At 46.8% G+C, this 13,794-nt stretch overlaps 1 protein-coding gene across 3 annotated transcripts in view; it reads right to left on the minus strand.

The window, feature by feature from the left end:
* Positions 1-440: 440 nt before the first annotated feature.
* The window catches only part of fmnl2a (formin-like 2a), a gene marked incomplete at both ends in the record, with an annotated part of 51,389 nt that continues 38,035 nt past the window's right edge, over positions 441-13,794 (minus strand). Inside the window, 17 exons of one of the 3 annotated variants that reach the window (XM_080535721.1) lie at positions 441-550; positions 4,094-4,214; positions 4,525-4,623; positions 5,084-5,185; positions 5,372-5,535; positions 5,933-6,062; positions 6,461-6,541; positions 6,791-6,859; positions 7,024-7,258; positions 8,261-8,463; positions 8,594-8,718; positions 9,950-9,970; positions 10,955-11,113; positions 11,455-11,800; positions 12,083-12,184; positions 12,402-12,551; positions 13,094-13,204. In XM_080535721.1, the coding sequence (XP_080391847.1) occupies positions 441-550; positions 4,094-4,214; positions 4,525-4,623; positions 5,084-5,185; positions 5,372-5,535; positions 5,933-6,062; positions 6,461-6,541; positions 6,791-6,859; positions 7,024-7,258; positions 8,261-8,463; positions 8,594-8,718; positions 9,950-9,970; positions 10,955-11,113; positions 11,455-11,800; positions 12,083-12,184; positions 12,402-12,551; positions 13,094-13,204 (2,328 nt within the window). The remainder of the gene's footprint in view (positions 551-4,093; positions 4,215-4,524; positions 4,624-5,083; positions 5,186-5,371; positions 5,536-5,932; positions 6,063-6,460; positions 6,542-6,790; positions 6,860-7,023; positions 7,259-8,260; positions 8,464-8,593; positions 8,719-9,949; positions 9,971-10,954; positions 11,114-11,454; positions 11,801-12,082; positions 12,185-12,401; positions 12,552-13,093; positions 13,205-13,794) is intronic. The other 2 variants (XM_080535723.1, XM_080535722.1) reach the window with 2 other exon arrangements.

Below are 13,794 nucleotides of genomic sequence, written 5' to 3' on the forward strand. Positions count from 1 at the left end.
ATGGCACCGGAATGTACTACGATACGCTGGAATAGTTCATATCCCTCACCTGCGGCGGACGTTCAACAGCTAAGGAACCGTGTCCGTTACATTCTACTGCCCCTTGCCTAGGATCCCTGCTACAGACCTCTGTCCAGTTTTTACACATCGAAGGAAAGTACGATTAAAGCCTGGTCAAGTTGTATTGCTTGAAGTCATAAAAAATAAAAACAATCAGACAGACAGACAGACAGACATAACATCTGATCACATAAAAGTTAGGTTCAGGCACTTAGCTCGTCTAAGGTTCCCTATTAGCTGACCTTTTCAGACCTTTCTCCTTCCGTCCATCAGTCCTTCCTCATCTCCAGTCCTTCAGCTCAGAGAGGCTGCTACCCTCTCCTCACCCGTCTTCCTCACCCCATCCCTCCCCTAGCACATGCACTGTTCCCTCGTCATCGTCACATGACCACTTCCGTGTTGTTCACCGGCCGCAGATTCTGATCATCGAAGCGTCTCCTGACACTCCTCCTCACCGCGTCGGCTCGCCTGTAAGGCTGATTTCGAAGATCTGGGATGGATGGAGGGGATAAAAAGAGGTGTCAGTCATGTTGCCAGGGCACGTTGACGAGCCCAGAGGCTCAGTGTAGTTGGCAGCCAGTCAGACAAAGCAGATTGAGTTCAACAGAGAGAAGAAAAAACTCCACCTCAGTTTTGTCTGGGTGCAAAGACAAAAACAGGCCGAAGAAAGACCTGAGTGATTTGCAATTGTTTAACATTTAACCAACTAGCCCCTCTGCTATGGATCGGCTGCCCTTTTATAAGGCTTGTTAAACAAGGTGCATTATCCATACTAAAATGCAGCATATACCCATGTTTAACAAAAAAAAAAAAGGGGGGAAATATCTCTTCAGAAATGATTGTCCGTACAGTACATTTGACTGCATATTCAAAGTGCATTCTATTATCATTAGCCATGCAATATTTCTAGGACTGTATTAGGAAGTAGAGGATGAAGAGAAAGGAGAGGGATGGGGGTGGGTAGGGGAACAGGCTGTCTAGTCTGAATGGTAAGCCCTCTGTAGTAAAGGGAGGTAAAAAAGAGATGCTTGCCAGGTTTGGGACACTTCCACCCCCACAGGGGTGCTATTGGAGGAATTCCTTACCCTCGAGTGGACATTGGGAAATTTAGTAATATTATTCTTCTTTAGGGCTGGATGAAGAGAAGACAAAATGGAGGTTAAAAAAGCAGAGGTGACCAGGAGGAAGGACAGGTCACTCCAGTGTTTCAGTGTGGCCTTGCGGTTGGGGGGGGGCTGAGCGGGCAAAGCGGGCATAGTGGGGCGTGGGCAGGGCGAGGGGGGCCAGGGAAGGGGGCGTTAGGAGGGGCAGAGCTAGAGGCTGTTAACTGATACTGCAGGCAAAAAAGGGGAGAGCGAATTCAAGCTGTTTTTCTTTTCTGTTTTTCTGTCTCAAAACCCAGGCTGCTTTGCAGAGTGACTACCAGCATTGAAAGAATAGAGCCAATATCAAACTTTTGCATGAAGACTTTTGAAAAATTACCAACCAAACAAAAAAGGTTGTTCAACAGACCAGAGAGGTTCATATCCAATGGAATGCTGACCAACAATAGAATAATAAAAAAAAAAAAGCATGCATGCAGCCAGGTACACACTGATTCAGTAGATTGTGAATTGCATTGCAATTACGGAAAGGTACGTAAAACACTACTGTGTTTTTACTTCAATTGCTGAATGTACCTGGCTGTATATTTGAGGCACACGTTAAGAATGATGTGACATTGAAAGAAAGAGAGCAATTGACAGAAAATATGACGGCATGCATCATGCAATAATGTTAGCTAGGTGACCCTTAGCCAGACAGCCAGACAGACCACAGAAAGTCATGTGATGCAAATAGTATCCATATCACAGGAGTTTGAGGCAAGCACAGGATCAGGGGAACTGGGAACAGGTGTGCACTGTGGGGTAGGGAGCTGGAGGAAGCCATTGGCATGCAAGAGTACCCCCAACAACAGCAGTAACACATGATGAACACTCAGTTGTCATGGATACGGATGAACACACAAGCAAGGTATAATGTCACAGTCATTTCAAAAATGAGGTATAATAACTCACTCTCTAGTTAACTAGTTGGTTAATAATTACTACAAAAATCTATGATCTACTAAAACTTATATTCAGACTACTGCTAACTGATAATAATGACTACAATATGTATCATGATGTGTAATAATCTACATCCTGAAGGATGGACAGCACCACATGGATGGCCCAGTGAGTCAGTTGACCAAAGGTGTAGACTGCACCTTTGCTGTTTCACCAGCAGATGGCGCTTTCCCTACAGTACAATGTAGTATGTCTATCATACTGTACTAGCATTACTGGGACTGCCGATAGTGAGCCATGGTAGAATTGTAACCGGAGTCGACACTGTCCTGAGAGACTCTTGAGAACACCTCTGTGACATTATGGTTTGCTATGGGGTTGATAATACACACTCATGAAACAAAGAGTACAAAAACAGATGACACACTTCATGCAATGAGGATAAGAGAGGTGACATCAGTGAGTGAACCCCAAATGATTCCCCTCTCCCCCCCAACAACCCCGTCCAACAGGACACGCCCTCCTCATGCTCGGAGGGCAGGGGCAGGGGGGAGTGTTACAGCCACACCCACGCGCCGCCTGGCCCAAAGGACCTGACGGACAGACCAAGACACACCCACAGAGTGAGAGAGTTAGAGTGAGTGAGGAAGGGAGGGAGGGAGGTGTGGGGCACACAGTGTATGGAGAATGAGAGGAAGAAAGAGAAAGAGAGAGAAAAAGAGCAGTGTATTCCAGCAACCTTTCAGAGATAGAGAGAGGGTAAATCTCTAAGCTTTAGTAATGGTACTCCTCATTGTGAGCGGGCTCGCAGAAGAACCGAGAGCCTCGTTTGGCTGTGCGGGCGGTGAAGGGCACCGTCTTCAGCACTGCATTGAAACAACGACAACAACAACAACAACAACAGCCAAGACAAGACAAGACACACAGTAAGGAGGAGCAGACAGTCTACAGGGTTTTAGCATTAAGCATTAGGTTAGCCTATACGCCCTAGTACATAGCATCAGGACTGTATGCAGCACAGCTAAGATCACCACGTTTTACTGGGTTAGAACTACTACAACGGGCCTTCGGGGGGGGGCCTATGCTATGGCTGCTATGGCTATTCCACTGTATCTTATGGAGAACTTGGGTGAACCTTCTAGAAGAGTGTAGAGTTAGCGTAGAGTTGTGTTTTATTGTTATAGAGATTCATCGTGTTGTTATTAAACTGTGAACACAAACTCAAGGTTATCCAATTCCTCTGAGGTACCTTTCTTCAACTGTTAATTTAATGAAATGTATAAAGGATATCCTCTCTGTTGACTAAAGGTCTACAGTGGACTGGAGGGGACAGAACATATAAAGATGAATACGTGGGGTCTAGTCTAGGGAACTACTCATAGCCCGGCCCTTCTACAACAGTTATAATTAGCAACTGATAAGCAGTTAAGCACTGATCATACACATACACACACACACATTTGAGCTGGCCCAGAATGTCATTAGATTAGCTTGATTGTTGATTGTCGACGCATGTTTGTATCTGTGATTCATGTTAAATGAAGCTTTTGGTTTGAATCACTGATAAACAGACTTGTTGTTAGTGGGTTTAGAGACCTTGTGTTAATGACTGAATGTGGAGCACAGGAGAGAACCTGCATGCAGAGCGCCCTGGGTGTGGTGTCTTGTGGTGTGTGGTGTGTGTGTGTGTGTGTGTGTGTGTGTGTGTGTGTGTGTGAGTTTTACAGAAAGAGAGAGAGTTTGTGTGTGTGTGTGTGTGTGTGTGTGTGTGTGTGTGTGCGTGCGTGCGTGAGTGATACTGAAAGAGAGAGAGAGAGAGAGAGTTTGTCTGTGTGTGTGTGTGTGTGTGTGCGTGAGTGATACTGAAAGAGAGAGAGAGAGAGAGAGAGTTTGTCTGTGTGTGTGTGTGTGTGTGTGTGTGTGTGTGTGTGTGAGCGAGTATATAGCCCATGGCTGGAGCCAGGCCCAGGCCAGGTCTTCTGTACCCGTGATGATGTCCTCTATCGCTCCGTCCTTGCCCTCGTAGACGTGCCGACTGTCCTTCACTTGCTTCTTCCTCAGCTCCGCTATCAACTCCTGCTGCTGCCGCTTGCCCTTCAGAGGAGACTGAGGAGATCACACACACACGCGCACACACACACACAGACACACAAAATCTCAGTTTCACAGGCCAATCACAAAACAGTGGGCCTGTGTGATACGATCATTCTGTACAGACAGCTCAATAAAAACAGCCGCAGAAACCGTGTGTGTGTGTGTGTGTGTGTGTGTGTGTCCGTCCTAATTGGTCTACCTGAACTGTTTAACGACTGATCCTGAGCTGTTGTGATGAGTCACTGCAGTACCTAACACAGCGGCTCTGTCCACAGGAGCTAATCCTTCTGCCATCAGTGTGTAGGCCGGGGCGACGACTTACCTTCTGGTCTTCCTGGTCCATCAGGGCCTCCTGCTCCAGAAGCTTCTCCATCATCATCTGCTCCGCTCTCTTCCTATGCTCATTGTCCTCCTCCGCTTGCTGAGGGAGAACACACACATTCACACTTAGACAGAGGGCTCACACACACACACACACACACGCACACACACACACACACACACAGACACAGACACACACACACACACACACACACACAGACACAGACACACACACACACACACACACACACACACACACAGACACACACACACACAGACACACACACACACACACAGACACACACAGACACACACACACACACACACACACACACAGACACACACACAGACACACAGACACACAGACACACAGACACACAGACACACACACACACACACACACACACAAACACACAAAAACACACACAGCCCCAACTTTCCCAGGGTGACTGGGCCTAGGAGGTTGCCCAAGAGTGTGTGTGTTGTGTTTGGGCGAGACCTCGGGTTGTGTTTGGGCGAGACCTGGGGTTGTGCGAGGGAAGAGGGATCATCAGACTCACCCTGTAGGCCCTGACGAAGCGCACAAACACTGGGAAGAAGACAGACGGAGGCGTCGTTTTGGAATTCTCCCCGTAGAACTTCACAGCCTCGTCAAAGGCATCCTGGTGGGGAGAAGAAGCACATTTCACATTTAACCGCTATGTTCTTTATTACTCAAGTATTTTTTAATACTGGATGAGGATTTCTTATGAATTACATTTTAACATTCAAGATTATAGTCATAATAAATCATCACTTTGAAAGAAAGTCAAGTCAATAAGAGGACAGCGGTGCGGACGTGAGGTAACCTGTGCTATCTTGGCGTCGTCCTGCAGCTTCTTGAGCTTGCCCTCGTTGTGTGCGATGAAGTCTTTGAGGAGTGTGTTGTGGCCGTGCATGCTGTACTCCCTCTTGGTCAGGTCCATGCCTCTCTGGAGCTCCCTCACGTCCAGTAGGACGTTATCCAACGACACTGAGGGTTCATACACGCGCACACACACACACAAACACGCGCACACACACACAGGTATGCACACACACACACACACACACACACACACACACACACACACACAAAGACAATTCAAAGCGAGGCACTCTCCATCGAGGGCCATCCCAGTGTGCCTACAGCATAGCTCTTGTTAACAATAACAACACACAGCATGAAGGGCTACATGCTTAAAGGGCCGAATACAAACACTATGAACATCATAACTTACATAACTTATAACCATTCTTTGATAGGACTACAAATACAGTATAATGAAAGTGGCTGCAGACAAAAATAAACGGGCTACAAACCGCTACATTTCCATAATATGATCTCTTTCTATACTGAACCCGACTGGGCTGCTCTGTGTCCCACTCACCCGCCGCAGCCTTGTCTATGTAGTGCAGTTCGTTGTAGAACAGGGACACTTGTTGATACTTCTCCTTCACCACATTGGCTATGTAGTGTAACAAGGTCATCTTCCTGTCTGTGGACTTGGTGTCTAGTAGCTGTTAGAATTCAAAAGGAGAGGAACAAGACATGTTAACATAATGATGTTGAATGAAGCACGTCAAGATAAGTAGCAGTATTCCATAAGTATCTTCAAGCGTAGATTAAAGGATGTGGTCACTGCTCGCTGTACCTGCTTTGGTTAGACTTCTCAATGTTTTAATCACCTTGTAAATACCCCTACCATTGTTTGTCTATTGTATTGTTGCCACTGTCTTATGTCCTGTCTTGTTATCTGAACTGTTTTTTAAGCTACTATTTTGACCCTGTCTTGGCCAGGTCTCTCTTGTAAAAGAGGTTTTAATCTCAATGTGACTTCCTGGTAAAATAAAGGTAAAATAAAAGATCAAGATCAAGACATGCAGAACAACTAAACCTGAACACAGAGACTACTTACCAAGTCTAAACTCTGGAGTTTGAACCCATATACTGCTCCTCGCTTACTGCTATTCATGTAGTTTCCCAGAGCCAAGATAATCTGTCAAATAAAAAATGTGCGCAAACAGATTTAGCGCAAACATACACAAGGCAGACACACTGACCAAAACAATGTTACTCTCTCGAGTGCCAATGGAGACTTTATTCCCCAAAATGTCATACATGTGATGCTTAATTTTGTAGCTAATCATCAATGTTGTTGCTAGGTAAAATACCACATAACACACAGTATTCTACATGGTGAGTGTTCCGCATTTACCACACGCAGAGGAGGATGACAAAACAGTACCTCTAGAATCTTCTTTAGTTTCTGTGATGATTTGATTGACACTGATGCTGCGATGACCGCATGAAGTTGCTGGTAAAGAACAAAAAAAAAAGTGAAAAAAAAGCAGAGCATGAGAAGACGTCAGACCAAGGAGAAGAAGCCCCCCCCCTCCTCTCCTGTCATTCATGACCGGACTCCTCACAGCTCAGAGAGAGGGTCTGTCGGTCGTCACCCCCCATCCCCTAGGGACTCACCGGCGTGAGCATCTGGATACTCTCACAGAAGTTGCCCACAAAGGCCATGATGGTCATCTTCTGCATGACCCTCTCGATCTTGGTGAAGTGCCACATGAAGCGGTCCTCGTCCGTCAGGCTCTCCAGGGGCTTGCGCTCCTTCTCGTACTGACGCATGATCTTCACCTCGTGCTCCGTGGGCAGGAAACGCATCAGACACTCCACGTAGTCCACGGATAGCGTGCGCAGGTCGAAACTGGAGGAGGGGCGCAGAGGGTAGCGGGTTAACGCGTGTGCATGCGTAAACACACCAACACACACAACAGGGTTCACACTCTTTTTTTAAAAAATAGATATTTTACAGGACATTTTTACGATAAATAATAGGTAGACTCCCACTGCGGCTACACAATAATAACTATCAGCATCTGGCTGCCACCTCTTCGGTAGGTCTCATGTGTAGAACATATCATGTCACACCTCTCCTCTGTATTTTCCACTGGCCTTCAGTAGCGGGGTGCATGGTATTCAAGACCCTGGTGCTTGCCTACAGGGCAACTAAACGGAACAGCCTCTCTCCCTGTAAAATCTAATTAGCCAACCCATTTTTAAACAGCAATATTGCCTCTCCCTTTTCTTTACTGTTTTAAAATGCTTAAAAGGGGGGGAAAAAATACTTATTCATAGGCTTGTGTTCAAGTCAATGAAGAAGCACTACAGTGGCATTCTTTCAGCGAAAACTAGAGCAGGGAATCATTGGTGCCTGATCATAATTTGGGTGGAGGGTCCAGGAGTCCTCTTCCAGGAAAATGCTGTCTTCTGTAAGCGCTTTTCAAGCAATTCTACATAGTTTTCAGCAGCGAATTAAATTGTTATTGTTGTTATTGATTAAAAGAAATGACCATGTTATCTTTGGATTATTTTGCTTTGGCTACCAGGAACCTTATCATGAATTGCTTCAGTGAAGGCTGCATGAACTATTCTCTGCAAACAATAACAATAAAATACGTTTTTTTCCGTTTTTAATGGATGCAGCTGCTTATTCAATAGTTATGATGGATATTTTTTTTCATGACTCTCCAAAGCTGTCCAGGACATTGTTTTTTTCTTTGTAATTGTCCATGTGTTTTCCAGGCCTGGAAGACTAGTCTTGAATATTCATGGTTTTCCAGGACGGGTGAAAACGCACGCACGCACGCACAGTGCATGAAGGTGAAAGAGACCACTACAGGTCTGTTAAAAGAGCAGCAGGTCTTACAGCTGGATGGCCCTGCAGATCTCCTCTGGGGCCTTGCCCACTTTCCTCAGGGTGATGGCCAGGTTCTTGGCCCGGTTGGCATCCAGCAGTGCCACCTTGTTGGGGCCCTTCTGGGTGACCTTGGTTTTGCTGGTGGTCACGTCGATGGCAGGGCCCTGGGCTTTCGTCTTGAACATCTCTTCAAACTCATCCACGTTCAGGTCCTTGGGGGGAGGGGAGGGGGAGGGGGGGAAATACAGCACTTTGTGAATGGGCATTTTGATACAGTACTGTGTGACCGTACGTGTGTTCGTATACCTCAGGAATGTGAAATGTACGTGTGGGGGTTCCTACCTCCAGTATCTTCTCGTCGTCGATCTCGTTGAACACGGTGCCGTTGATCTGGTTAGGCTTCAGCGCCACCCAGTTGAAGACAGGCAGACGGAACTTGGTCTTGATCGGCTTCTTAATCTTCACGGCTGCGCGGGACACAGAGAGGAGTTAGTCCGCGTGCGGTCTACACAATCACTATATCACTCACTAACTCTATCTATCTAGCACACTCACAAACACACACCGTGCAGACTTGTGTGAAGGAAGTGGAGACACTGAGACAAACTGATCCGCGTGACTGGTGGTGACTCATGGACAGATGACTCCATGGCTGGAGCCACAGATCTGCTAAGAAGAAGGTAACATCTGTCTCGTCTATTCCGAGCAGCTAGCTGTGGTACAGCTGTGCTATTTTAAGTACAGCCAATGTGGATGTGGAGTCCTGGCATGATAAGGAGATTGGGATGGCATTGGTAGATGGAGATTGGTAGTGCCAGCCTGGCCGCCTGCCTCTCCTCAGGTACCCTCTTGTCATGTGAGAGGAAGTTGAGTGGCACACACACACACACAGACACAGACACAGACACAGACACACACACACACACACATACACACACACACACACACACACACACACACACACACACAGAGAGAGAGTGGTGCAGGTGGGGCAGAGATAAGAGTTGGGAGAGAGTGGGGCAAACAGCATTCCAAGCTTTACGCAACTATCCCCTATCTTGCTAGCATCTGCCTGCCTGCCTGCCTGCCTGCAGCAGCACGTCAGTATGTTTCAGCATGCAATAACGGACACTTCCAGACATCACAGACACACACCCATTCTTGAGATAAATCAGGGAGACCGTGCAGTGAGTTTGGTAAAATGGTATTTTCATTGGTATCATCGGATCACTGTGATCAAGTATGACACATTCTGTACAATGTATTCTGTATAGTTGCATCTATAATGACAGGCTAAAGACGAGGATTTTCAGATTTTCAGATTCGTAATTATGCCTACATAAACATAGGCGCTGGGGAAAACAAAGAGGTCCAAAATGTCCTCTTGAAACTGTATTTTCATATTTCGGTGTGCTCATGCCTCCGAGTACAGCATTGAAAAACTTCAGAATATCCCCTTGTAGTTGTGAAAACAGTCAAAGAGAAGGCAGGCAACACAGAGTCTAATTTCATGCTTGGCTAGAGAGACTCGTCAACATGAAGTGCCTAGGGCATAATTGGCCATCTCTGTGTATGGGGACCTTGGTCCCGTGTGTATACACGTCAGAGTTCGGAGACTAAAAACACAATTTTCCAAAACTCTCGGGAGGGAGGGGGGGCACAGAGAGAACACAAGCACACGACAGAGAAAAAACCTACAGAACAGTTTGATGGGTCCCTCTGGTTGGCAGAAAAGATAAAGACAGAAAAAGAGAACCGAGGAGAAATCGTTAAGAACAAAGGATTGTAAGGGCAGTGGAGAGAGAGAGAGAGAGAGATATTCAAGATACAACATGCTATACATCTTTAAACCATTAAGCAGCATCCACAGCACACAGCAAGAGTCATCCAGGGTTGTCTCATTCAGTCCTTCAAAACCAACACAGCAGTCGCTCTAGCAGTCTGCCAAAACGACTGACATTACAGTATGATCGAAATGCTTCAGGGCGGTCTTCGAGTCACTTATTCGTGATAAAAGGTCACTTCATCACGGTCAAATTACCCCTCAGTCACCCAGTAAACGATCTTGTGTCACCTCGCAAAAGGGCATCTGTGTAGGAAGTGGTAAGAGGGTGCCATGTGTACACACAGGGATAGGTTAAAAGGGAAGTATGAATGAATGAATGCCTCTGATTAGGTCTGACCAGATGATGCCCTGTCAGACTCGGGCGTGACTAGATGATGACCCGTTAACAGCAGTGTCAACAGCGCTGAGTCATCCCAGGGTTGTCTAGATTAGCACTGATACGGCCAGGAAGTTCGCCAGCCTGAGAGCAGTGGTGAGTAAACGGCTTCAGACACACTGATGGTAATCAACTGGCTGGCAGAGAGTGACATGACGACAGGGGGGAAATCACCCGCCAAGATACAGACGGTCGCAGGTTTATAATAATGACGCTTCCCAAATATAAATATACGTTTATAATGACATTTCACAAATATCTATTCGGAGATTGAAATAGCAGATTGTTGATGGCACCATCGGTACTTTTAGCAAAGCTTAAAAGAAGCTTATCGTAAGCCCATCTTTCATGGACCTGGCGCAGTGTGATTCATCATCCACACTCGCACTCACACACACACACACACACACACACACACACACACAGACACAGACACTGCATCTTCCCATGCGGGTGGGTTCACCGGGCAGGACGACCTTACCTGCTAACCCAGAGTTGAAGATGACGGTGGCACAGCCTGGCAGCGGGGGGGGCGGGGGGACAGACATATCCGGGCCTGGTGGGGGTGGTGGGGGAGGAGGAGGGGGAGGCGGAGGGGGAGGGGGAGTGGCACAGGGGCCAGCTGGAAGTCCGTTTGGCACTAGAAGAGAGGAGGATAGAGAGGAGAGGATGAACAAACAGAGGGAGAGAGAGAGAGAGAGAGAGATAAGCGTGTGCATTTGACAGCGTGCCAAGTGCCATCTCCCATTGAGACTCTACTTCTGGTTGTCACAACTCAAATGGCAGAGCTGAGACAGCCTGGGGTAAACCACTGCATCACTCTGAATCTCCCAGTGTGTAAAATATCAACAACAACAACAAAAAAATCGATGAAAGAAAAACGAAAGAGCATGCACTGCGAAATTGAACATTCCAAACTCAATACGATCTAATTGTGGGTGAGTAAGGGAACGCTGTGATCGATCTGTGAGTTCCACTTACCAGTGCCAGGCGCAGGGGGAGGCGGAGGAGGCGGGGGCGGGGGTGGTGCGGGCATCCCTGGCGTGCCCGACCCTACGTGGTTCGATCCTAGGGGGCTGACTGTGCCGTTGCCGCCCTCATAGCCGCCCGGCGCGCCCTCCGTGCCGGGAGACAGGACGGTGCCGCAGGGCAGCGAGGGGAGGATGGCGATGTCTCCGTCCCCCTTCTTGTGGATCTTGATGGTGCCCTGCTTCTCCAGCTCGTGGATCTTCTTCTCCAGGTTGCACTGGCGCTGGATGGTCTCGTCCTTCTCCTTCACGATGCGCCGCAGCGTGTGCACCTGCGTGTTGGCGTCCTTGTACACTTCCTGTTGGCGAGGGCGACAGGAAACAGGGATGTTAGACAATCAATCAATAGATATAGACCTCTTATGTCAAATGACGGTGATGTTTTGAAAGCCGCTAATCTAATAAAATGTGTTATCGTGATGAATGGGTTAGGGTTAGTGTTACCCTCACACTTAATGGATGACAAGAGGAAGAATGGACAGTTGATGTACTGTAAGTTAGCAGACAGTGAGTGAGTGAGTGTGTGTGTGTGTGTGTGTGTGTGTGTGTGTGTGTGTGTGTGTGCGCGTGTGAAGTCTCACCCGGACAGAGTCAAGATCCTTATTCCTTTGCATCAGCTGTTTCTCCAGCTCCACGATCTTCGACATGGCCTCGTTCTCCGTGTCCTGCAGCCTTTCCGAAATCTAGAGGAGCAAGAGACAGGAAACAACATCATCACACATCACCACCCCATTCAAATGTGGCTTTGAGTGCATTCAGTCAAGTTGAGTCGTTGAGTCAAGTTGATGTACGGACGTGGAGAGGAGTGACATGGTCTTTCATCCAGAGAAAGAGAGTGTATGGTAGAGAGAGCCAGTGTCCCCAACCAGTCTGTTCGTGTGTGTGCTTTCTGGTTCTCACATGTGACATGTTCTCCTCCAGCTCCTCCACGCGCTCCAGCGCAGCGTTCTTGGTCTCAGCGTCCTCCAGCAGTGCGCCCACGTCAAACACGTTGTCCAGGTAGGCCTGGATCTGCACCTGCAGCTTGTCACTCTCTGTGTGCTTCAGTTTCTACACACACACACACACACACACACACACACACACACACACACACACACACACATACACACACACACACACACACACACACACACACACACACACACAGGCAGGGAGAGATGGATTGAGTGAGCCAGTTTAGTATTTGCTCCTAGGTCTATTGTGCAGTAATAGTTTACTTTCAAATACTTTGAGGATGTGATTGAGCCTGTCAGAAGTGTAAGATGGGTGGGGCTTACACTTGTGCGACTATTCCATTAGTTCCATCATGGAACCAGCCAAGCTCAATCATACACAACTTAAGCATTTGAAAGAAAACGAATATAGACTCAGGTCTGCTGCACAAGAGCAAGATTCTTAAAGACTGCATTGATTAATTCTCTCCAGTCAAGCAGCGATGGGTTTATGGAATTGGCTGGCTTTATAAATAGAGAGAAATTGCAGTATTGACCACATTTCTGTGTGCACTTGTCGAGTTGTCGTGAGAAGATATGCGTCAGAGCTGAGCTGACTATACAAGTAACATTTTTCATGCATCTGTTTCTGCTTACATCTAGATACTCGTCCAGACAGAGCTTGGTGAAGTCATACTGTAGATGCACCCTGAAGTTCATGTCCTCTACTGAGTGCACCACAATGTTGATGAACTGCATACACGCCACCTGGGAATAAGCAAGCAAAGTGTTCAGAGTCAGACAGATGTCACTGTTATGCTGTAATTAAGCAATATCACACGAGAGGGAGTGTGTTATACTGAATATCAGCACGGCTGTGATTCGGTCGTAGGTACGAGGCCGCAGCACGACCTCGAGTGTGATATTGCTTTTATACAACAGTTCTACAGCGCGATTTATTAGTTAACAGTAATAAGCGACAACAGATTATGATTTGTTTGTTTATTTAATCATACAAATAAAAATAAAATAGTTCCGCAACTGAACTTCAAATGGACTGTTGCCTAGTAACCTGAACACAAACATGTACCGGTAGTCTAATTAACGGTCATTTAGTAGAACATCTGTGCGGCGGAGTGATACATATAGTTAAAGGTCCCAGTGCTGTTATACTGTATATCAGCACTCATGGAATGCCTCTTGTCCAATCAAATGACTTGGTCGGAACTAAATCAAATCAAATCAAATCAAATTTTATTTGTATAGCGCATTTCTTACAAGATGCAACTCAATGCGCAAGAAATGCGCATTTCTTACAAGATGCAACTCAACTAACTGTAACATGCAATAACACACTA

This window comes from Nansenia antarctica, assembly GCF_963989245.1.
Source record: "Nansenia antarctica genome assembly, chromosome: 7".
Lineage (NCBI taxonomy): Eukaryota > Metazoa > Chordata > Actinopteri > Argentiniformes > Microstomatidae > Nansenia > Nansenia antarctica.